The sequence below is a fragment of the Rhagoletis pomonella genome, unplaced genomic scaffold (assembly GCF_013731165.1).
Source record: "Rhagoletis pomonella isolate Grant_MI unplaced genomic scaffold, Rhpom_1.0 Rhpom_scaffold_00002, whole genome shotgun sequence".
Classification (NCBI taxonomy): domain Eukaryota; kingdom Metazoa; phylum Arthropoda; class Insecta; order Diptera; family Tephritidae; genus Rhagoletis; species Rhagoletis pomonella.
In genome coordinates this window covers 109,369,379-109,396,435 of record NW_023458556.1, presented here as the reverse complement: position 1 = coordinate 109,396,435, position 27,057 = coordinate 109,369,379, and the positions used below count along the sequence as shown (strand labels likewise).

The 27,057-nt window shown below is 36.4% G+C and overlaps 1 protein-coding gene across 1 annotated transcript in view; it reads left to right on the top strand.

Annotated features, from left to right (window-relative positions):
* The window catches only part of LOC118734315 (A-kinase anchor protein 1, mitochondrial), a 132,243-nt gene extending 108,613 nt beyond the window's left edge, over positions 1–23,630 (top strand). Inside the window, exon 5 of the mRNA XM_036464037.1 lies at positions 22,073–23,630. Within this exon, the coding sequence (XP_036319930.1) occupies positions 22,073–22,141 (69 nt within the window). The 3' untranslated portion in view covers positions 22,142–23,630. The remainder of the gene's footprint in view (positions 1–22,072) is intronic.
* The last annotated feature ends 3,427 nt before the right edge of the window (positions 23,631–27,057 follow it).

Below are 27,057 nucleotides of genomic sequence, written 5' to 3'. Positions count from 1 at the left end.
CTCAAAATTTTAACCCAGAAAAAATGTAAAGGACAGGCGTGTAGGACATTCAATTTCCTACAAAAAACTTTCAGAACACCAAATCGCCAACATCGATATTTCTTTAGATATTGGGCTTTGAAGTTGAAGTATTGTGGAATTTTCACGGAGTATTGAGCTAAATTGTAGAATTTGTTGATAAACTTTAAAGTCCAATATCTCAAGAAATATCGATGTTAGCGATTTGGTTTTAGAATTTTTTGTAGGAAATTGATTGAACAAGAATTTTATGAAAAATTTGGTTTAGTGACCCGTACTACCTCGCTGGTGGGAGTAAGGATTACGCTGCAATGGACACTTTTGTAGAGCATTCAATTCTGAAGAAAACCCATCATTGACCAAGATTATACCATAAAATTCCTCACAGCTGTAGAGTTTTGAAAATAAATCAAAGTTTATGTGTATTTTATATGAGAAATCTTTGCACGCCTTGGGCGAGTACTAAATGTTAATATTAAGGTTTAACATTTTCAGGGAGATTTTTCTTAGGTGTTTTCCACAAAATTTCGAGGTAGGAGTGAAAAAAAACAATAGTCGCAAAAAGAAGCACCCTAATGTACATACATACTTGTATTTTTCTTCCGACAGCACTTTATGTATAATAGATACATACAGCGCGGGATTTCTGTTATATCTTTAGTATAAAACGGAATTTAGGTTGTATTTAGACGGGATTTCATTAACCCAGTTACTGGCAACTCTGGTATATACCGTTGCTTCTAAGCAATTTAGTAGAGAGGGAGTTCTGCAACTATAAGATCACGTCACAACTGCAAGACCACGTCACATGACCTTTAACCCAGTTTGATCCCCGCAGATATAATAATAATAATAATATTAATAAATAAAGGCCAGTTTACGTCGGCGAAATTTTTTAAACGTTGTTTGTCCATGGGGCTACATCTGCATACCCTGGGCCAGAAACCTACACCTGCTACATGTGCCAAAGACGACTACACCCTAACTCCACCTCAGTCAGGTGTAACTCCTGTAACGAGTGAAGTCACCTTCGAGTTTGCTCAGGCCTCGGGACTCATCGGCATTGGACTACGTCATACGTGTATGCGTTTATAGAAGTGTGTTCTAATTTGATGGGTTGGGCTTTAGATGTATCTTAGCACTTGGCCATTAGATAAACGAAATCGCTGTGACAACCTTAAACCAAATAAAGAATTTCTGCTATAGCAAAACCTGGCGCGTATATGCTTCCTTTGTGTGTGTTTTCTTTAAAATTTTTGGTGTATGTCAAAGGTTTTGCCGTCCGAATGGCAAATGTACTTTACAATTACGTATATACAGTAGGGTGGTCCAAAAATGCATGTGAAAGAGTAAAGTCGGAATTTTTATGCTCTCCCCTAGGATTGTTCTACACCGAAAACAATAAACCCTTATTTTTTTCTTTTGAAATCAAAAAATATTTAGAGGTCGCTCAAAGCACCCAAAGTTTCCCATGTATTTTATATGGGGAAAAAACAACTTTTCGTAGAAATGGTATAGAATAGTTAAAAATCAATATTTTTCTCCCAGAAAACTCTGTTTATCTGTAGAAGATTCCCAACAATAATACCCAATTGTTTATTTAACCATTTTTCATCGCAACTATAATTTATAGGTCCGCCAAAAACCCACAAAAACTCCGAAAAATGCAACCAATAAAAAATCGTTAGTATTAAAAAATGGTTAAATAAACAATTTGGTTTTAATATTGAAAGTATCCTGAAGAGAACCAGAGTTTTCCGATCGAAAAATATTGATTTTCAAGAATTCTATACCATTTCTACGAAAACTTTTATTTTTCCCATATAAAAATACATGGAAAACTTGTGAGCGCTTTGAGCGACCTCTAAATATTTTTTGATTTCAAAATAAAAAATAGGGGTATACTTTTTTCGATATAGAACAATCCTAGGGGGTTAGAGCATTACAATTCTGATTTTACTGTTTTTGGGCCACCCTAATATACAGTCATGTAAATATCCTATAACAGATCCGATATATTTATCCACATACATACGCATAGTAAACAGGTGATAAAGACATGCTGGCCCAGCCAGCAAAATCATCGTAAACGAGCTCGTAACTGGATATATCTCGAAGAAAAACCGGCTAAAAAGTCGTTTATGATAGCCGTTTACGATTCGTTTTCGAGTACTTTTTCGCTTGAAATTGTCGAGTGCCTAGAACAGTCGTAAACGGATCGAAAAAGCATTCGTATGCGAATATTATATATTATAAAATATTCTGGTTCAACAAAATGAAATTTTTTTCTTGTGCTGACAAATTACAACAAGCCTCTTTCTTTCACTTTTTTATTGTTTAATCGTTTACGAGCCTTTCTCTAACTTTTCGCCGATCGAGAATCCCTCGTAAAACATAACGTTCGTAAAATTTACGTTTTCTTGCTGGCTGGGGGAGCTACATACGTATGTATTTGTAGTCTCTATGTACTCTTGAGCCTTGAAACGACTCCCTTTATTTTGGATAAAACGTTTATATACTGGATCGAAGTGGTCTTTAGTACTATTATAATTGTTAATAAAAATCTATATTACCTAATTTACTACTTTCTTATTTTGATAGTAACTGAATAAATACGTACCCGACTATAGATATTCATAGCGGTATTTCTTTTCTGATCATTCCAAAAGTGACCGCTATATAGGAACTTGCCGCGGTTTTTATTTAATGCATATTTTATCATAAACCATTCTAAATGTAAATTTTCAGCAATTATGCTGGTGTTGCGGATTACGAATCTGATGTCAGATTTTCAAAATTCAAAATGCCGTATCCAATATGGCGACAAACTTTTAAGAAAATGATTGGATTTGTTTGAAACTCTTAACCGCCATTTTGAATTTTGAATATCTGACATCCGATTCGTAATCGGCAACCCCAGAAACCCACTGGAAACGAGTTTCAACCCTTGGAAATGCTTAAAACGTCCTGTATCAACGTTTGAATTTTAGTATTTTTTTTTAATCTGATCACCATATTGGATTCGCCATTTTGAATTAAAATAAATGACTTCAGATTCGTAATCAGCGACCCATTAATTTTGAAAAAACTGGCTTCAGATTCCTAATTAACAACCCCAGCAACACCCCGGTAACAAGTTCCAACCCATAACAATGAGTAAATCGTTCAGTATCAACGTTTTAATTTTAGTAGTCTCTTTTCGAGAGCATATTTTCGGGGAACTAGGCCCATTCTAACTGTCCAAGACAGGTATGTAATTAAGGGAATGTTCCCCAATAATACCAGAGTAATTATATGTAAAAACCAAATTTTTAGCTGCATTTTAACATGTCACGAAAATAAAAAATTTAGAACATTAGCGTTTTTATAAAAAACCGACCAGCGCGACCTCTAAAAAACTTTTTTTCAAAAAAACAAAAAAAAACGTGTTTCTTCCCTTATCACAAATAACAATAATGTCTAATTTTAAGATGAATTTTGAGCAATAAATGACTTATGTATATAATCAATTGAATTGAAATACAAGAAAACACCTTATAGTCATTTAGTAATTTATTTAAATTTGATTACAATTGTTTCGATGTCTCATAGACATCATCCTCAGACAGAGTCAGAATTTCAACTAAAACTAAAACAAAAAATGTGATGTGAAAGCGTCAAATGGAAGAACGAAAAAGCGTTGACCAATACATACATAAATACAATACATATGTACATACATAAATACAATACTAGTTTACTTCAAAATCAAGAAGAGTGAATAGAGAAGAGAAATGTGGACCTACGTCGCGATTTACATTGTTTTTCCTATGTAAATAAATGTGCATAGACTCTAAAATGTATACGCGGTTGCGATTTAATTCAGAGGCGATTAGTTTAAAGTTATTTTCATTGATTTTATGCTTTTCCAACAAAATATGTTCTGCCAGGCCACTTTTATATGTTTCGATATTTTTTATACTATTTAAATGTTCTCAACAAATTTTTTTAAAACGGCCTCGAGCTCAATATAAATTGTTGAATATAATTGTTATAAAGGCCAAAAAAATAACAAAACAAAAAAAAAAATAATTTAAATGTTCTTTTAATCTAATTTTTAAACACCGGCAAGTTTGACCTACATAAACACAATGACAAGAATCACAATTAGCTATATAGACAGCTGGTTTTTCAATGCTAACGCATTTATCTTTTGTAGAACACAACAATGATTTTAATTTCGTATTACTTTTTGGAGCTAACAAAATATTTTCTTTCTTTAAAACATTTGAAAAACAACTAAAATTATTGGAATTGTACAACATAGAACAACGTTTTAAATAATTTTTCTTTTCAAAAAACGAAGATACAAGACTTTTTGATTTACGTTTTGAATATTTATCAATTAAACGATCTATGGTTGACGTGGTGTAGCCATTAAGATTTGCGATACGAACGATTGTGTTTCGTTCCGCAACGAAATTCTCTGTTGACAATGGGATGTTTACGAGGCGATGTATCATAGAGTTGAACGCTGCATGCTTGTGGGAGTGATGGTGATTTGACTCGATTGGAATATATCTATCTGTCGTTGTGCTCTTACGAAAAATATCAAATACAATATTGTTGTCACTATCCCGTTCAATTAGTATATCGAGAAACGGGAGCTTTCTGTCTACCTCTCTCTCGCAAGTAAATTGTATCTCATTACAAATTGAGTTGAACATTTGCAAAGTGTCGTCAATCCAATCCAAAAGGTTTTGTTCAACGGTTACCATAAGTAAATTACATAAAAATGGACTTAATACATGACCCATCGGTAGACCATCCTTTTGCCAATAAAATATTTCACGAAATTGGAAATAAGACTGTTCTATGCTCCTCTTCGTCAACTGCAATAATGCTTGTTTTTCCAAAGGGTTAATATTTTGGCGATCCAACCAATCCCGTAGAGCCATGAGCGCGCCTTCTCTAGGTACATTCGAAAAATAAGATTTAATGTCAAACGAAACAAGCTGTTGATTATTGCACAAACGAACACCATCCAATGCATTGATTTATCTGTTGCCGCAGTTTTTAAATTTGATCGCAAATTTAAAAACTGCGGCAGCAGAAAAATCTATTTCATACACCAAACAACTTTGGTTGTGCAAAGAAATAAAATATAAAACATCAGCGCTGCATTCGTGCCAACTACAATTGTATAAATTGCATAAATATTTGGCAAATATTACTCCAGCGTTTATATGGGACGATTTCTTCAACAAAGTATTTTCAATTTCTGAGAAACTTTACAGTGATTTGCTATGGAAAAAGAGAACTAAAATACGACAACTAAAAAAGAAAAATTGCAAACAACTCCCGACCACCAATGCGAGTAAATTCATCGACAATTTTTTGATAAATAAATCTGATGTCACATTAGATGAAAAAGAAATTAACCTCTTAAACAAAGGCTTAAATTTCGCTCTACCACACAAATCGTTGCCATTGAAGGAACAAATTATTGACGCCGAGATTGCTATTTCCAAATTAGAACTCGAAAAAGGCGATACATTGCGTGAGAATCTCAAACAAAAAAAAAATATTCCTACGAACTGATAACCTCCTCCTTTTTTGGAAGTCGGTTAAAAAGACATTTACATTACCAAGGCTGATAAAGGCAATTGTGTGATAGTATTAAACAAAAGTGACTACGATGATGGCATGCAAAAATTGATTGATGACGGGAACTATGTTCGAGTTAGAAATCCACTGAACAAAATGAAAACTGCAGTGAGCACAGCCATTAAAAATCATGCAGAGTTGTTTGGTGTTTTTTGGAAAAGTCGCATGATTGTTTCACATTCCCGTGTACCTTCAATTTATGGCCTTTTTAAGCTACACAAACCAGGTAATAACTATCGTCCGATTGTCTCCATTATTAACGCACCGCATTCCGCTATTTCGAGATGGCTGGGTGAAAAATACAGAAAAATGAAACAATCTGATCCCTTTTCAATCAAAAATTCGTTTGAATTGGTCAATGCATTGGATGGTGTTCGTTTGTGCGATAATCAACAGCTTGTTTCGTTTGACATTAAATCTTATTTTTCGAATGTACCTAGAGAAGGCGCGCTCATTGCTCTACGCGATTGGTTGGATCGCCAAAATATTAACCCTTTGGAAAAACAAGCATTATTGCAGTTGACGAAGATGAGCATAGAACAGTCTTATTTCCAATTTCGTGAAATATTTTATTGGCAAAAGGATTGTCTACCGATGGGTCACGTACTAAGTCCATTTTTATATAATTTATTTGTGGTAACCGTTGAACAAAACCTTTTGGATAGCGCATTATTCCCGCACATATACCATCGATATGTTGACGACTGTTTCGCAGTTGTTGCTGCGGATAAAATTGACGACACTTTGCAAATGTTCAACCCAATTTGTAATGAGATACAATTTACTTGCGAGAGAGAGGTAGACAGAAAGCTCCCGTTTCTCGATATACTAATTGAACGGGATAGTGACAACAATATTGTATTTGATACTTTTTTGTAAGAGCACAACGACAGATAGATATATTCTAATCGAGTCAAATCACCATCACTCCCACAAGCATGCAGCGTTCAACTCTATGATACATCGCCTCGTAAACATCCCATTGTCAACAGAGAATTTCGTTGCGGAACGAAACACAATCGTTCGTATCGCAAATCTTAATGGCTACACCACGTCAACCATAGATCGTTTTATTGATAAATATTCAAAACGTAAATCAAAAAGTCTTGTATCTTCGTTTTTTGAAAAGAAAAATTATTTAAAACGTTGTTCTATGTTGTACAATTCCAATAATTTTAGTTGTTTTTCAAATGTTTTAAAGAAAGAAAATATTTTGTTAGCTCCAAAAAGTAATACGAAATTAAAATCATTGTTGTGTTCTACAAAAGATAAATGCGTTAGCATTGAAAAACCAGGTGTCTATATAGCTAATTTTGATTCTTGTCATTGTGTTTATGCAGGTCGAACTTGCCGGTGTTTAAAAATTAGATTAAAAGAACATTTAAATAGTATAAAAAATATCGAACCATATAAAAGTGGCCTGGCAGAAAATAGTTTGTTGTAAAAGCATAAAATCAATGAAAATAACTTTAAACTAATCGCCTCTGAATTAAATCGCAACCGCTTAAACATTTTAGAGTCTATGCACATTTATTTACATAGGAAAAACAATGTAAATCGCGACGTAGGCCACATTTCTCTTCTCTATTCACTCTTCTTGATTTTGAAGTAAACTAGTATTGTATTTATTTATGTATGTACATATGTATTGTATTTATGTATGTATTGGTCAACGCTTTTTCGTTCTTCCATTTGACGCTGTCACATCACATTTTTTGTTTTAGTTTTAGTTGAAATTCTGACTCTGTCTGAGGATGATGTCTATGAGACATCGAAACAATTGTAATAAAATTTAAATAAATTACTAAATGACTATTATGTAGGTGTTTTCTTGTATTCCAATTCAATTGATTATATACAAATACCAATATTGTGATGTAGCGTTTATGAATTTCCGCAAAAAACCGCAGCTTTCTAGCTGCATTAGCTTTTTCTCAAATGCACTTCAAATAATAGATAAAAATGTGCAATTTTGGGTTATGAGGTATTACATATAGGACCACCTCTACAAAACCCAACGAAATGATTTCCACTTATGTTAGTACCTTTTCCAAACTTGGACTTATTTTTTTCCTCTTTCTACTACTTTTAAAATGCATGCCACAATTAAGACAGTCTACTATTTGGTGAGTTCGTACTGACATCACCTTCCCTTATTCCACCATGTAAATGATTCTTCAATTTCCAGTACCAGGCGTTCATGTGTGTAGAACAGCAAGTTTTCTATACGAAAACACTTGCTTGTAAAAAAAAATATAACCAAAATGATTTTGAATAATTTGAATGATCTTCATTCTTCCATTTGAAGGTAGAAAATTTAAAACGAAATGAATTTTCATAAATTACAAAATTCAGAACGCTGAGTGTTTTGTATATAAAGTAGAATATCCAAATCTATTGTACTCTGTTTGGCTGGAAGTTTGAATCAACTCATGGAGAAGTCTATTATCTATTTTAAATTCACTGGTTATTGTTTGCAACTTTCTCTAACCAGACTTTTTCGGAATAAAATCTGCTTTTGTGTCTGCCGCATATATTCCATTTTAGAGTATCGTAACTCTTGAAATTGCCCTAAAGATTGTTGCAGCTTCTTTCTTATCGATGCAAGACAGCTGGTTTGTGGTTTGAAATATATTTTTCCACGTGGCTGAACTTGCTTTTCAATAATTAAGAAGGACTTTTAAATAATATTTTACACAAATCCCGATTTTTAATGGGCCTTGGCTCTCATCAAACGTTGAGCTAAAGAATTCAGAGATCCTTATGTCACGAAAGCTCTCTTCACCTCCCTAGTCAGGCCGATCTTAGAATACGGGTCCGTCGTATGGAACCCTAGATATCAAACGCATTCTGACAGACTCGAGTCGGTACCGAAACAATTCTTATTATTCGCATTAAACAATTTGCCTTGGGATTCGACATTAAATCTCCCACCGTACAAAAGCCGCTTGAAACGCATAAATTTGCCAACGCTTCACAGCCGTAGAGAGATGCTCGGGGTCTTGTTCATGATTAAGATCTTGAACGGGTTGGTCAATAGTCCCTTTTTACTAAACCAGATCACGTTTTTTATTCCTTCTAGACATTACAAGCCCATTAATCTAACTATTTGTAGAACAAATTTTGAAATGCATGATGCTTTTCGTTGCCTATGCCAGGACTTTAATAAGCATTACGATTATTTTGACACCTTTGACTCACTTTTTACCATTAAGAAAACCTTACTTGAGATTTTGAATAAATAACAAGTAAAGCCTTACATTGCACCTTATTCGTTCAGCTGGTGAACTGTATTTCACTGTTCAGTTTATGAGGTAACTGTGGTTGACTCGCACACTTTCCCGACTGCGCCACGGTTGTGTTGAGCATTTGTAAATTAAACTTTGAAATGCATGATGCTTTATCTGAATCGCTTTTTTGTAACTAAGTAAATTAATATCTTTAACCGGGAGCTATAAATTACACAATTTTTATGACTGCTTGGTACAATTTTAATCGGCTTCTTATATTTTCGCGACTGCGTAAGACAATACGAGCATGGATCGGAAACTCGGGCTTTCCGACCATGATCAACAGCTTGTCCACAGCGCGGAGCGGATACTAGAGCTTTCTACCTGCCACACATTTATAGTAATGATTTCGGGAACATGGATCGGAAACTCGTTCTTTCCGACTGTGATCAACAGCTTGTCCACAGCGCGGAGCGGAAACTAGAGCTTTCCGCCTGCCACACATACAAAGTATTGACTTCGGGAACATGGATCGGAAACTCGGCTTTTTCGACCATGATCAACAGCTTGTCCATAGCGCGGAGTGGAAACTAGAGCTTTCCGCCCGCCGCACACAAAAGTAGACTTGAGACTGGGCCCCGCCAGCTACCAAACCTGCTATTTTATATTATTATTATTATTAAAAATCAATATGTATAATTAGTCTACTCTGTAATATATCACACCTATTTAAATATCTAAATGTTTTATTCTCATTTGTCTGCAAGAAAACATTTTGTTTAGACCAAATAAATAAATTTTCGTTTTCTGTAAATGGGTTCCGTTAGAATAAAAGTCATCAGAATTGAGATCTCTTCCATTCAGTTGGAATTTTTCTTAAAACACCTCCACCTGATTACATCTTCTTCTTCTCGCTGTAACCGCCTAAGTGATTTTGGCCGAGTCCAAACCAGCACTCCGGTCATTTCTCTTCTGAGCCAACTGACGCCAATTGGAAATGCCAGGTGAAGCCAAGTCCTTCACCACCTGGTCTTTCCAACGCAGAGGAGGCCTTCCTCTGTTACCAGCATCGCGGCACGCGTTGAATACTTTCAGAGCAGGAGCGTTTCTGTCCATTCGAACGAACGACGGAGTCTATATCGTTGTAAAATTCATACAGCTCATCGTTAAATCGTCTTCGGTATTTGCCATCGCCAACGCGTAAAGGTTCGTAAATCTTTCGCAGAATTTTTCTCTCGAAAACTCCAAGAGCCGCTCATCAGATGTTTTCCATTCCTCCGCGCCATACGCCAGCACAGGCATGATGAGTGACTTATAGAGTGTGATCTTTGTACGACGAGAGAGGACTTTACTTCTCAATTGCCCACTCAGTCCAAAGTAGCACTTGTTCGCAATAGTGATTCTCTGTTGGATTTCACGTGATACATATTTTTGCTAAAATAACGGAAGACTGTTCCTGGCAAAAATTAATAAGTTCACATTAAAACATATCGACCCCTTTGCGTGAAATTATCGTATGCACAATTTTTTCCAAATTGACTTTTTGGTGCAAATTTGTTCTACTCCCTCAACACATCACCTGGTAAAATATTGTAGCTTAAATCTCTATAGTTGCGCCAAAAATTTACTGTATATTATATCGCATGTTACAATTCATTTTTTCTTGGGTCGAGATTATCGGGTGTGCCATAGAAGTGTTCTGAACGTAGTAAATAAAATTCATATCATTTTGAAATGTAGAAAAAATGCACTCCTGTAAAATTTGGTTTCTGGCACATAAGATAATTTTGCGCAAAGGAGCCGATATTTTTCTTAAAAATACGCAAAGTGCCTGTGCAAATTTTTAAAGTTTACTTATCTTCTTATATATAAAGTAGTTGCAGAAGTGATGTAACACATTTACTCAAAAACCACTGGACCGATTTCGATGAAATTTTCAGTTTGTTAAAATGTATATGCGCATGTTTAAGTTATGTTTGTTTGCTGTCCGATATATAGATCCAGAGTTATGGTCAAAAATGTGAACACTACTTTTTACCCTTATAACGTCAAGTGGATAGATGTACAATGCACAGAAAATCATCAGTTCTCCCCTGATTCCTATATTTCCATTTTATTAGACTGAGCCACAGCAAGGCGTGGCCGGGTACCTCTAGTGGTGCTCTTACGTTGTTGTGTTTTCCCGCGTAAAATAATTTAAAAATTTCCTCAAACTACTGATCTGCCGGTGTACCTGTGCGCTGTAAGTTTTTCGGGAGACTGCAAACACCTTTACTCACCTGATTTTGTATATTCCTGCTTAATAAGTAAACAAACAAATAACAAGCAAACAAACATGTCAATAACACGCAAAAACTCAGCAAGAAAACCGGCTACCCCCCCTAAAACTCCTCTCACACCGGCATCAGCCGCATTTGAGAGGATGGAGAAGAAACTGGAGGTGCAGAGGGACTCAATTATCGAGCAGTTGACAGCGGTTATGATGAGATCAGAAGAGAGAGTAATGGAGAAGATCAGTGAGCTGGCCGCCGATACGGCAAATTTAAAGCTATCCATTGCAGCTATTGACAAACGTGTGGCTGCAGTTAAGAGCACACGCACTGAAGTTCTCCATCTTCGTAATGAACTGGCTGCTGTTCAGACTCAGCTCAGCGCTCTCGAAAGCAGCGCAGTCTCCACTGACTTAGTCAACGGGATTCCTCAGGCAGCCGGTGAGTGTTTGCCTGAACTTTTTGCAAAGATTTGCAGTGCAACTCAGCATAAACCCCCGCCTGTGCGAGATGCTTTTCGACTAAAAAGCGTAAAAAGTAATGGGCAAAAAAGCAGAGACAACTGTCCCATTGTTGTAAAGTTGTTCTCTTCACACAATCGAAATCAGCTCATGAAATCCATTGCGGTCTTCTGCAGATCCAAAAAGAGATCGCTTGCGCTCTCTGATATTGAGTTGCCGGGCTATGGGTCAATATTTGTACATGAGAGTCTGCCGAAAAAATTACGAGATGTGATGTCGTATGCTTCAGAGCTCAGGCGGAAGAAACAACTGGCGTCAGTGTTCTCTATATGAGGGAATATTTTTGTGAGACTAAAACCAAGAGCCCATACTGGTGAGCAGCATAGCCGAGATTAACGCTATTTTCAACAGTACGCGGAAGTAAAAATATATGTGTATTCAATGTTCACCGAAAATGTGTACTTTCTATTTAACTTAGTTTTTACTAGCCTAGAAGTTAAGTTATATTTATGTTCTTTTCTCCTTCTCGCTGTACCAAATTCTATTTGTTTAATATTTCCTTATTTTTTGTTTCTACATGTAAACCTTGATTCTTCTCATTTAATTCTGTTTCCATATTTACTCACGTTTATAGCAATCGTTAACATTTGTGCGTTAAAGTTCTTCCTTGTGTTATATGCCTTTTGTGGTTGCTTTTGTCCATCTCAGTGTTATGGACTTAAACCCCTATAGGAAATCCGTCTCCTGCATTGACGAAAGCCACAAGATTTTAATTGATATTTTGTGTAAGCAATATAATGGCCTCAAAGTGGTGCACTTCAATGCAGGAAGCCTTAACGGTGACAAACTGGATTATATTAGGGATATTTTTGGGAAATCTGACATTGATGTTATTTGCATATCGGAAACGTGGTTTAATCCTGACATCTCCGACTTTTACTCCAAGGAAACAACCTTTTATCCCCATTGCAATCAGGATTTAAACCCAAGCATAGCTGTTCTACGGCTATGCTAAAAATACTTTACGACATAAGAATACAGTTTGACAACGGTGACTTAACCCTTCTTTGCTTCCTTGATTTTTCTAAGGCTTTGACTTAGTAAATCACGACCTACTTTGTGCAAAGCTCAAATATTACTTTGGTTTTTCTGAAAGCTCTGTTAAACTTATGACTAGCTACCTCGTGGGAAGAACCCAAAAAGTGAAGTGTAAAGATATCTCCTCCAATTTATGTGTTGTTGATTCCGTTGTTCCGCAAGGATCCGTGCTTGGTCCCCTTTTGTTTAGTCTTTTTGTTAATGATGTATTCTATGTGTGTCAGTATGTCCATATTCATGCTTATGCTGACGACATTCAATTGTATTTGTCTAGCCGTGTTGGTCTTGTTGAGTATATCTGTTGTAAAATAAATATTGACTTGTCTGCAATTTCGCAATGGGTGCGTGATAATTTTCTTTGCTTAAATGCTGCAAAGTCATATGTGTTACCTGTTAGTAATAGTGAAGTATATGTAGAAGATATTCCAAAACTTTTTGTTGGTAATAGTGTCCTTGAATTTACTAACAAAATTCGAAATTTAGGCTTCGTCGTTAATTCAAAGTTGAGCTGTTCTGACCATATAAATAAAGCTGTGAGTAATGTGTATTCTGTTTTACGTAGATTGAGAATGTTAGCGTCATTTACGCCTTTGGAGACTCGAAGAAAGCTAGCTATTCAACTCATAGTACCACACATAACGTACTCTGAGCTTGTATATAGCAAGCTTGATTCCATTTCGCATCACAAAATTGATGTTGCGTTTAATAATGTTACGCGTTGTGTTTTTGGCCTCAAAAAATATGACCATATCTCCTTCTGGAGAAACAAAATTCTTGGATGCAGCATCTTTGAATATCTCGCAGCAAGAAACTGTGTATATATGTACACACTTATTGAATTCAAAACACCGAAATACCTTTACGAAAAGTTAAAATTAACTAAGTCTTGCAGGCACACAAATCTTATAATCCCTAAATATTCCTATTTGTCTTCCTCGAGGCTGTTTTTCGTCAATGCGGTGAGGCTTTGGAATTCTGTTCCTGATAGTGTTAGGTCTGCGATGGATAGGGGCAACTACGGGAGGATAATACATGAATACTTTAGTTCTATGAGATAAATGTGATTGCAACTCAGCTTTTTTCTCCTCTCTCCTTATTTTTTTCTTTCTCTTTTATACTTAATTGTTGTGTAATTACTATTATTTGATGTTAAGTTTTAATATTAAATTGAAGAATGATTTTTTGTTCTTAAATTTAAATTTATTGTTATCTCTTATTTGTTTTATGTTAGGGTTAAGATTCTAATTTTGTAAATTAATGCGCGCTGATGTATTATAAAAGACTGAATAGTCTTAAAAATACCACCAAATTTCTTAGTTAAATAGAATAAAAATAAATAAAATGTTTATTTATTTATTTTTAAGAATTTTCAATTTAAATACAGTTCTTTCTCTAACAAAACCCATATAAACCCAAGTTTGACAATTTGTATAAAACTACAAAAAAGTGCAACAAATTTTCACCTAAATTTCAAACTTTTTTCTCAACCCGCAACACCTTCCGCGAAAAAAATTCTAAAAAGTCAACAGTAATTTTAGCCACTTGAAACGTACACATTATTAGTCTAAAATTAAATGCGCTATAAAACTGTGTACTCAAAAAAATTCGGGAGCTTCTGAAAAAAAGTTTAAAATTTAGGTGAAAATTTGTTGCACTTTTTTGTAGTTTTATACAAATTTTTAAACTTGGGTTTATATGGGTTTTGTTAGAGAAAGAACTGTGTTTTAATTGAAAATTCTTAAAAATAAATAAATAAACATAAGTGACAAACAATTTTATTTTGAAATGGCGTGCTATAGATATGACCGATACTGTATGTATATAAACCCTTGCGGTTATAACTAAAAAAGACTCAGAGAAAGAACCTTGCGCATTTTGGGGAAAAGACGAATTGAAAAATTCTCCATGAAAACAATTTGTTTACTGCAAGTTATTCCTTATATCTCAGAAACCAATGAAATTATGTAATGATGAAAAGTTATAAAACGATCAACACACATTGCTTCATCAGTATAGTTCCTCTAAACTAATAGTTATCTTAAACATTATAAAACGCCTTTTAATAACACATGAACTCGCTTTCGATATATGTAGCAAAAAAAAAGTTTTATGACTGAAAAGTTACCTTTGAGCTGTTGTACGCGGCAACTAGAAGTAGTTAGGAACCCAATGTTTATACACGATATTTTATGCTTTGTTATGACTCTGCTGGTATATATTTTTTATGTTAAATACCAACTTTCGAAAACCGAGTTTTGAGCATCGCCCTCTATGAAGCGCCCCATTGTGTAGCGGTGAGGTTCAGGTAGCCATCGGGAAGCAAAAGCCTCCACAACAATAGTTCCCGACGGAATATGCATACTGAAGCAGACTACAGCTTAGAATTCCGTACAAATTCCGACGGTGAATAACACGAAAATTCTCTGAAGTAATCTTCGTTAGTCTGCTCTTCTCGACGCATACGACCAGAATTCTCATTAAAGTACAGATCCCCAAAGATATCTTAAAGGTGCTATCCGGCAGCACCTGGAGCACAGTCAATGGAACATTGCTGGCAACATAGAAGGCAGCTTAGATTATATTAGATTTAGAGGAGGGAGCAGGTCACCTAGTTACCGCGACCGAAACGATCTATTGTAACAAACCTCTATTCAACTAAAGGTCATCTTTGATCTACGTACTGTTAATAAACCTCGCGCGGTCCTTTGGCTGAATGCCATTTAGGTCAAGTGCTTCTAGGTACGGTGATCCTAGGAAGCGAAGTCTGGTCCAGGTAAGGACTTCACAGTGGTACATAATGTGCTCTGCTGTTTCCTGTTCTTCGTTGCACAACCTTACACTGGTCAGAGTTGACAACTCCTATGTTTGACAAGTGATTCATTACCCTACAGTGGTCAGTGTAACAATTCTTACTTCACGCCTCCTGAGGTGAAGGAGTTCTTCGGCTCTCTTTGCTGATATATCCGGAATGAAGGACTTGGCCTGTCTGTTACCGTATTTGTCCAGTAATGTTGTGCTTCGTTCTTCATCCAGATATAGTATAGTTCCGCCTAACGGTGCTCCATGGCAGACCGGTAAAGGGCCTATGAATCCCTGTGCAGCCCCTTTTCTGGCGAGAATATCTACCATACCCATATGAGGTATACCCGGTTCCTGGAGGCGATCAGTATTGAAAGTTGAAGACAGTCCCACACCAGCTTTGAGGTGACCTCGCGCGGTTTAAGAGCGAGGAGCGCCGCTCTGCTGTCCGAGTGTATGAGTGTATGAGATGTGTTGATAAACTCCTGCTCCGACGCGGTGGTCCGTCTTTGAGCCGTCAGTATACCAGATGTGGCTGTCCTCTCGGGGTTTAGGTCGTTCGTTGTCCCAGTTATTCCTGTCGGGGGAAAAAGATCTTGAAGTTATGAGAGAAGTTAAACCTCGGAAGGCACAGGTCCACAAAGCTTATGCGCAACCCATCTTCTTGTTCTATAACCCTGAGGGTAGAAGGGTGTACATACTTCTTGTCCTCTACCCTGTCCCCTGAGATGAGCCTTGCTGTAAACAGCAGATGCTCTTTCTTGATTACAATGTGTAGGGGAGGCAGGTCAAGAAGCACCTCGAGAGCCGCCGTTGGTGCTGTTCTCATCGCGCCAGTGATACCCACGCAGGACAGTCTGTAGTTTGCTGAGCTTGGCCTGTGTCGACTTCACCTCCGCCTTCTTCCACCAGACGGGTGCCGCATAGGTGAGAACGGTTTTGGAGATGGCATCATACATCCACCTCGCCAGTTTAGGTCTGATGCCCCAGTTCCGTCCCATAAGTTTCCGGCAGGTCCAGATATATGCCCTGGCCTTTTGAATAGTTTTATCTTGATGTGGATTCCATGAGAGCTTGTCATCAAGGATAACTCCTAGATATTTGACCTCTTTGGAGAAGTGTATCTTTTCACCTTGAAGGAATGGTTCTACTTATTTGTCCCTTTTCCTTTTCCTGGAGAAAATGAGTATGACCCATTTTTACTACACCAATTGGCGACTATGTTCAGAGCATTCTGTAGGAGGTTGGAGATGGTATCTTCGAACCTACCTCTGATTAGGATGACAATGTCACCCGCATAGCCCTGAACGTCGAAGCCTTTTTCGCTAAGAAGGCAGAGTAGTTCATCTACTATGATGGACCATAGCAGAGGGGAGATCACTCACTTCGTAGCTAAGAATCTGACCCCCTCCTGTCCTAGAGTGGATGTAATGGTTTTGGATTTAAGGACGTTTGCTATGCAGTGACATGTGGTTTGATCAACTCCTCTGCGCCGGACGCAATTGTCTATTAGAGAGTGTTCCGTGTTGTCGAAAGCGCCCTCCACATCCAAGAAACAACCCACCGCCACCTCTTTGTCCTCCAGGGACTTTTCAATTTTCCTTGTTAGATTCTGAAGAGCGTGGATAGTAGATCTTCCTGGAAGATAGGCATATTGGTGTCTGTGCAAAGTGTTCCTGGTAAGGAAACTATCCTTGATATGGCTGTATACGATTCTTTCCATTGTTCTTAGTAGGAAGGACGTAAGACTAATGGGTCGGTATGACTTTGGTTGGTCTGCGCCACTACAATGGCAGGAAGTGACGGTCCGCTACATTCCAAAGGTGGGGGACCCCCACGCGAAACATGCTCTGAAAAGTGGTATTAGGAGGGTAGTAAGCGGGGAAGTCCCTTTTGAAGATGACCTGGGAAAATGCCATCTGCTTAAGGTGAAGGGCGCTGAGGCAGATATAGCCCATCTTATTCTATCCTCGTCGAACAGGCCTTTGGCTATTCTCCAATCCTCTGCGCAGGGGCGTTTTATCCCAGCCCTCGTGTGGATTGTTCTGGTTGTGCTCAGTGGCAAACAGTCAGGAAAATGCACCTCGGCTAGCAAGTTAAGGGATTCCATGCAGCTGTTCGTGAAGGATCTGTCGGGTCTTTTCAGGAGCCCTAACTCATTAGTGTGCGTCTTTGCGAGGACTCTGTGGATTCTTGCGCTTCCCGTAAGGTCCTTGATCCCTGTACAGAAAATAGTCCATAAGTTCCTCTTTGCACATCTAATCCCTTTATTGTACTCGATGAGGGCAATTTTATAGGTTTCCCATTCACCGGTTAATTTAGCTCTGTTAAAGAGCTTCCGGGTCTTTGCCCTAAGTTTGGTCATTTTTTTATTCCACCATGGAGTCTGTCTGTTAAGCCTAGTGACTTGTGGATTCATGGTAGGAATTCACAATGGCTGATGTCAGATCTGAGCAGCTAAGTTCAAGATCGACTAAGTTATTTACCTTTCGCTTGCACCCTTTCAGGCCGTCCTGCAGAAGTGCATCTTATAGATTCCAGTCTGTGGTTCTTGGTCTTCTGTAGGTGGTTGCAGTTGTTAATGTGGTTTCTATTTCAAAACGGATGTGCATGTGATCTGATAAAGAAATTTCTCTGGGCTTTTTCCATTTTCTAACGAAATTACTGATAAAAGGAGTGAATAGAGTGAGATCTAGAACCTCTTCCCGTATACTGTTCCTAAAAGTGGGGGAGTTACCTACGTTTAAAATTTCTAACCTATTAAGGCTAATAAATTCAAGTAAGTACTCACCTCTTTGATTTATGTTACTGCTGCCCCATATGGCATTGTGTGCATTAGCGTCACATCCCACGATGAGTTGCAGTTTATGTCTGCCACAATACTCCACTACTCCCTGTAGTGGCAGAAACTCGAAATCTCTCTACAAGGCAATTGCCTGGTCCGGTTCTAAAGTATGCAGCGCCTTTGTGGTCGCCGGGTACTAGTAGGACGCAGTGGACGAAGCTACAGACTTGCCAAAACGCAGAACTACGGACAGCAACCGGATTTATTCTGATGTCGCAACAACATCATCTGTAGGACGAGGCTCAAATACTTCCCGTTAGGGAGCACAACATAATGCTCTGCAAGCAATTCCTAGTAGGGTGCTAACGACGTGGGCACCCGAACAGACACTTGCTTGCGCAAAGGTACGTCAGAAGGCATCAATATGAACTGACGGACGAAGTTCAGCGGTTCATAAAGCAACTTCTGGACCCAACAGCATACCTCCAGACCCTAAGCCGCATTTATAGGGAATTAGTATTGACCTACACTGACTCCTGACCTGTGAATGCCGTTACATACAAACGTTGCCAAATGACCAGTATTTGCCGGGACGTCCCGTATTTTGCATTAAATTTGAAATGTTCCGCCGCGGTAAGATTTCCCCGTATTTTCGACAATTTTATTATTCTTTTCAACCTGTAAACTTCTACTCAACATGGTCATGGTTTAACGCGGCTATTGGGAGTAGGTCATTAGCAAGCAGTATTGCATGCAACTCTGTAAGAGAAATATAGCTAAAGATTACCGTTGATTTTTTACAATTTTTTTTTGTGGAGGGTGTTGCGAATTTTCTTCCATATACAAAACTGAATTTTATATCGAAGAAAATGCGCAACACCCTCAAAAAAAATCTAAAAAATAAATTGTAATTTTTAGCGACTTGAAACTTGCACTTTATTGTTCTGAAACTGTATAGGATATAAACCCGCATACTCGAAATCTTTCAAGGAAATCTAAGTTAAAATATCAAAATTTTTATGAAATTTTTTCAAGTTTAATTTTTGTGATCTTGTTGCATGATTTGAAACTTTTATTTATGTGGTATGTGCAGGGATCGAAAATAATAGTTATTTTCAATAAGTCAGTTGGAAAGAATAGGTCTTTTTAACATTTGTGTATAACAAGCATTGTTAGCCAAGGAATGTTAATCCTATATGATTAATTTTTTTTTTACTTTTTTCAAAAAGGTCACCAATTAACCGTTATTTTTTCAGTCAAAAGTAAAAGTTAAAACTTGACTTGTTTTTTCAGTCAAATATAAAAGCTAAACTTTGACTTTTATTTTTTCGGTCAATTATAAAAGTTAATCTGACTTTTATTTTTTCGGTCAAAATAGCAGTTTACATATTCACAATACAATATGCTTTAATAAAAAATGCACATCCTTTCAATTGCAGTTTCCTTATCTTCTGTAAATACATATACTGAGTTTCTTTAATTTAGGCTTTACGGGAATGATTCGGAATTTAATTTAATAAATAGTATAGCTGCCAAGCTCTGCTCCGGCAAATTGTATCGCAAATAGAAAAAATAAAAGTCAATTTGTAACTTTTATTATTGACTGAAAACATATCGGTGAAAAAATAACGATTATTTTTTGACTTGTTTGAAAAGTGCATAACCGTTACGACCCTGGGTATGTGATATAGAACGACCCATATTTTAAATGAAAATTATTAACAATAAATAAATAAAGATAAGTTGCCAACAGCATCATTTTGCATCTTGCTGCTATTATTTTGACCGGAACTGTATCCCTTACTTTGATTTTATGGGTTTGTCAATTATATGTTTACGTGCATACATGGTTTTGTATAAATTAAAAAGTGTTGCCATGAAATAAACGAAATTTATCATAAGATTATAACTAATCTGAGCATTACTTCGTTGAAATGGATCACCTTTGTTAATATATGGTTCGTAGCGGGCTTTTAAAGCAAATCCTTTATTTCTCATTTGTCCCGTTAAATTTTTGTAAATCCCGTATTTTTTGGGACAAATTATGCATTTGTCCCGTATGGCTGAAAAAAAAATCTGGCAACACTAATACATACATACATTTAAAGATTTAGATGTAGTAGACAACATACCCAAAAATGTATGGATCTATTAGATAAACAACAGGGTTTAAACTGGATTTGTATATAAAATTATTCTGGAACTTGCTTTGATTTAATACAAAGCTTAACATAAGTATTGATTGCATATTTTTTGCATATCAAAACTTCGTAGAATTTCGATGTCTAGTTATCTGATAAAAGCTTTGCATGCTAGTATATATTTATTATTCCACAAACTGTTAATTTCTATTTTCTCATCATTTTTACCTGACTTGTAGGTAGGGTAGTCTGGCAATGATTACGCTTTGTAATTATTAGTACCAAGGAATGAAACTGAATCAAAATAATGTTCCAGTTTCTGTTTCGGTTTTGAAAAGTGTTTCGGTTTCGGCTTTGAAAAAAAAATATATATGAAAACAAGTTTGACAAAAAACATTATTTATTTAATAAATGGCTTTCAAGGTTTGTAAAATTTATTTTGCCGCATTAAACATTGTGGTAAAAAAAATGTATGTTTAATAAAATATGAAAACAAGAAATAAAGACAACCCCTACGTTTGGCAATGAAGTGGAAGTTTTAAGCTGCTAAAAAATTGCGTTGATTTTAGGCGATTTTATGTATGTTCGACAATTTTTTTGTATGGAAAAGGTGCGTAATACATTCAGAATAAAAATTATCAAAAGGCAACGCGATTTTTTAGGAACTTCAAACTTGCTCTTTATTCTACTAAAATTTAATGGGCTATACAACTGCATACTCAAAAATCTGATTAATTTTTTAATGCAATTTTGCAGAAGTTCTATAAATTTTGCACAAAGTTTGAAATATGAATTTATATGGTTTTGGTTAGATTAAGAGCTAAACTTTTATAAAAAAATAATAAATATTAAATAAACAGAAGAAAAACAGGAAAAAGATGTTTAAATCTCGTGTCCATATTTATTTTTCCACCACTGTAAACAAACTATATGTCGAAAAATAGGCTTTTTACAACTTGACCCTCGACTTGATGTCATTTCAAGTCACAACTTGATATTGCAGGTAATTTTTATAGTTTTCTCGAAATCGATTGGAGCCGGTTCCTGTACCTTAAACGATTTCGGTTTCGCTCTTTTTCAGGTCAAAATAACAGGTTTAAACGGTTACGGTTTTGGTATCATTCCTTGATTAGTACTATTTAATGATAGTTTATTGCAACTCATGGTGATTTCGTTTCTACCAAAAAATGTCGCCTTTTGATTGCCCCTTTCTCTTTTCGTGTTCGGTTCTAAATTAGAGGCAAATGGTGAGAAAATTTTGTGTTCTTTCTTAAAATGACGCACTTTTATAAGGTAAACAAGGCACATTCTGTGCCCTTTGAAGATTTGTCAGGGGAGATGGTTGCTCTGAAAATCAGATGGTTGTTTAAAAAAATGAAATGCGTGATCTAAACACGGACAAGAAGGCAAGAAACATGCCCTTTTACAGGGTTGAGTGTAACCTCAAACACAGTTTGCACCGGGGAAGGGCAACATTTTTTGGAAGAAACGAAATCACCATAATACACTTGCTTTATTAGATTCTTACAAAATCTCTTTGGTAACTCATAGCTATTAAAATAATAGATGTGCTAATTAAGGAATGAACGTTTTATTCAAATATTGTTTTTTAATTTCTTTGCAGAATGTCATCTTCATTAACAAAGAGCTTGTGGCTAGGAATCTAGCGAAATGGGTTGAACTACGAGACTGATTCAAGCGAGTGGAAGGTGTTTGTTAAAACGAATAGCACAGAAGCTGCAACTATCATCTAAATCATTTTTAAATATTTAACAGAACAAAAATCGCTCTATCAATTTAGAAATAGTAAATGTATTTCACTAGGTAAGTTATCATTCGCAATAGGATATAAAAGAGATCAACAGTTAGATTTGGGAAGATTAGGGGTCATTGTAGCATTTTGCGATACTTTGTCTTGTACGCAATAGTCATTTGTGTCGAGAATAAACCTCTTGTATATATAGAAGCAAATTAAAAATTCGACTATAATGAGGTGAGAATACATATAAATAGTATGTATTACAATAGCAAGCAATAGAAGGCTCGTATTAATTCTGCCGGACAAAAGGTTTACTATAATAACTTGTATATATAATATGCATATTAAATATTATTTCAATATATAGTATATTTTTATGCCTCTTATTGATGCAAAAATACCATATGTTAAAATATATATACCTACGTATATTTTTTTACCAAGCATAGAGAGAGGTGAGGAAAAAATCTAATGTTTTTTTTTGTATAAATTGCGTAAAGGCATTTTGATGTAAGTTTGTGAAAGAAATTTTACAGAATTTACATACCTAATGTCTAAGCCTGTAACGTTGAATTAAACTCTATTATACTGAGAGCAACTTTTCCTGAGCCTTTAACCTTTGATTTGTATGACCATATTTTGTTTGAAATTCGCTTAAATAACCTAATATGCTGACTGCCTTTTACCACATTATTATACTCGAGTTTATGGGGTTCCATTCTGATTGAGAATGCATCAAAATGCCTCCTGTGTTTATTATACCAATTTATACTTAAATACATTTAAAACAACATTTTACAAAGCATAATAGTGTTAGGTGTCCATAAGTAACACTCTAGGCCTTTTAAGTAGATGTAAGTAGTATGCTATATGTTTATAAGTCTTCGTTCAGTTATTCTCAAATAACGTAATATTTATTTTGCACTTATGTTATGGCTAACCGGCACGTTTTTACCAGATTGAAACCTATTACCCCTAGTGTTAATTATTGTATGATTTCATCCAGCTTAGTTTTAATTATAAATTAATAGATTTACATGTACTCTTAAAGTGATTTAATTGAACGTTATAATACTGAAAAATACAAATGGAGTAAACATACAATAAAAACAATGGAGTTTTAACATGCTGAATCTAATAAAACGATTTAATCATCGTTCTAACTGCAACTGACGCCAATTACATGTCAAGAGATGCAGAGTAACAAGCCTTGTGATTATTGTATCTTACGTATAATTCTTCAACCCTATTTTATGCATTGAAACAAAAGGCAGAAGAAAGTTGGGCATTGTAGCTCAAGTGTAAATTTACTGTATAAGAACATGTTATGAAGATTGAAGAAGAGTTCATCAAGAAGTCGCGATAAAAACTAAGGTGACTCAAAGATAAACATAAATAAAGAAAACGTTATTAAATCGTTAAATGATGTGTTTTTTTTTATTGATCTGAAGTTCGAGACTGGAAATTCTAGGATAGGTATACCTAATTCTGTTTGCACGGTTTTGTTTTAACACGGATAACAAAAAAAAAAAATTGATTCCGGTAATGATTGACACGATTTCATTCGATTTAGAACGATTAAAAAAATCTGTTTAATTCAAATTTCGGAGAAAAATATTTTTTGGTGACATTATGAGTTGCGAGCGAATGAATCTCTATGGATAGGTGGTCTGATGGGAGTGTTAGCATAGGGCGCGTTCAGAAACTATAATTGATGGAAATGTCCAATATACGCAACCACAGTTAAATGCCGAATTGGAACTTAGTCAGAGGTGTTAAAGAATGCAGTCTTCGTGACTTTAAATCGTTTCACTCACATTCACTGACTAACACTTTAACTGCAGCCAATCAATCACATGTCTGACTAAAGACTGCAAAATTGAAGTCATTCATTCGTCTTCTCTGTTATTCATGACTAATTATTCATTTTTGCAGTCTGAGGTGAATAATGAAAATCTAAAGCAATCTTTGCGTACACTTTTCATAGAATTATGAGTACACAAAAAGCTTAATTAAAACTCCAGTAGTATATAAAATATTGGGAAAATGTAAATGAATTCCAGTAACTTCCAATGAAATAAATTTGTATTTATTATATGTACTTAATCTGTACATATTATGTAAATGAAAAAAAAATAACAAAGTGCATGCCAACATGTTTCCAAAAAAATTAATAATGATCCTTGAAACTTAATTATACGTCTCCGTTAACTTTCAGCAACAGCAATTTTTCGAAAGTGTTGTCAGAAAGCGTTCCACGGCGTGGGGTATTCAGTAATGAAGCAAACGAAAAAAGTCTTTCTAATGCGGTCGAAGATGGCAAGGTGTGTAGTATTTAAGGTACGCTTTTTTAATAATCGGGTCCGGTTAAGCATAGTAATTTCTGTAGATTTGTCTACCATATATATATATATAGGGTTTTCACTGACAGTACCTTTTGTTTTCATGAAGAAATAAACCAAAACTGGAACGTGTTTTCGGTCCCTGAAAAAATTCAAAGTACTGCAAAAGAATGCATTCCAATGGCTGAAATCAAGTGACTAACAAGAAATGAATAAAAGAGTGATTTATGAATCATAAAAAAAAAAAAAAAAAAATAAAGACTAATTTTTTTTATTCTTAGTCAGGACTAACAAAAAATGATTGCAATCACTCGGGACTTCAATCAAATGAATAATTTAGTTAAAAATGATTGCATTCTTTAACAGCTCTGAACTTAGTTGCGTAATAAGGCATTTCCATCTATTATAGTTAAGAAATAAAAAAGGGCTGCTGCTTTGCCTTGGTGCATTTCTGATCACACTCATAAGCCGCCACGTTATGCTATTTATTGATGCAGAATTTTGAATAACCTTATCTGCTCAGCTAATAGGTGTCCCCTACGATCATTTGCCAGACCTGAGTGCTAAAGGTCGTGGTGCGCGTGAAAGTCACCTACTACTGTATGGTTTTCACTTCTGGGTAGCGCACCTATGTATGTCAGGGTGATATCCTTCCGCGCAGTAGGCGACAGGAGGCGGTATACGCATTCAATATTTCGAGCTCGAAATCGCCTGATGGGACAGTGTGATGTATGACTGTTGCTCCTGTAAGCTTATTTTAACCGTGTAGGCTATATGTGCTTGTGTTACGCAATGGTGGCCGTATAGACGGGTGACGCCGTATGCCATGTTCTTAGGTTCTTAGGTTACTCCAGGTTAGGTTAACCTAACTGTAGTGGAGTTCGGATGCATTCCTCTATGGCATACCCAGCAGTAGTAGATCTCTGGTCCGGAGTTGGACTCAATGCCCGCCCGTAGAAGAAGGAAACACCTTGAGTAATTCCGGTGCGTGGAACCGGCTGTCGTAGGAACTAAACTATACTATATGAATATGAGCATACATTAAAGATGTAAGCCTGTATAAACAAAAAAATCTATTTCAAAACTGAAAATGAACTGGAGACAACTAGGCAGGTGCTGTATCAATGGTGTCGGACCAAAGTGAGTGGGGAGTTAGCTGAGTGGTTTTAGGGGCAAATGAAGTAATGATTGACGTTGTTGCTGTCACATGATAGATATTTATCAACGAGTTTTGGGGATGAAGCATTGCTTAGATATAAATCTGTATCCTTCCGACTACGTAGGTCCGTTGAACGAATTGGTTGGTGTCGTGTGGGGTACCTTCACTAGTCGGACATTTATTGAGTTTGTTGGTGTCGAGTCTGAATAAGTAGAAGCTAAGGCTTCTACAGTATCCGAACGTTATTTACGTGGGTCTCTGGGGCTTTTTGTCGGCAACGGGTGAATCATACTTCTGCTGAGTATTACTCTGTCCATCAAGGCATATTAAACAAGTAATAGCAGTAGGTCAGGGCACAACCCTGCCATGTATTTTGTTGTTGCTTGAGAAACCTAAAATGTCAAAACAGAATGAAATGCAAGCACGTTCGACCAATCAAAAGCAAACAAAAAGGATGATAATTTATGTATGTGTATGCGAATGTGTATATGAATGTAGCAAAGTTTGCCAGTTCAGGGCTCAAATCGTAACATCCGTTCACGGATCGAAAACCATTCGAAAGAAAATTACGTAATACCGTCAGTCGTATAAGCTGAATGGGATAAAGTGTACGTTCATGTATGTCATGTGTGAAAAAATGTGTTTTTATGTGACGAGTAATATGATATCGTATGTGACGATTCGAGCCCAGATTTTTCACGAAATAGAAAAAAATCAAAACTGCAGCCCTGCTGCTACTACCTGTTTAATGTGCCTTGGATGGAGTCACGTAAGATAGGGTGCATTCCAAAACGTCAAAATACAAAGCATCAGTCTCTTTTATTTCTAAACCTCAGTAGATTGAAATGCCAAACGTGCGCAACCACAGTGAGATGCTAGTTTTCAACTAGGTTGCGCAAGTTAGTCTTTTTCTTCTAGTGCGGTTTAGAAATAAGAGAGACGGATGTTTTGTATTTTGATGTTTTGGAATGCAGCCATACTGTTGAGGCCTTAGGTCACACAGGTAGTGGACCACAAGATGTGTGGCCCCATGGTGCTCAAGCCTTACGGCACCTGTGCTTGTGCTTATGTGAGCAACAGCCCACCTCCCACCTGCTCCAACTCTCGTATGAGGGCTATCCAGCAGCTCTTGGTTCCTCGCCGTTTGTTCCGTGTGCCGTGTGCAATTCCGACACCGTTCTGGACTGCGTACCACCCGTAAGCGGACAAGTAACTACCACTTTAAATTTTAGGCGTACCACGATCTCTAGCAGTCAGGCCTGTAATATGATCGTATGGAATTGTATTGGCACAGCGGGTTGACGGTTCGACATTCTGCTTCATGACTTAATGCACACGCCAGGATTGTG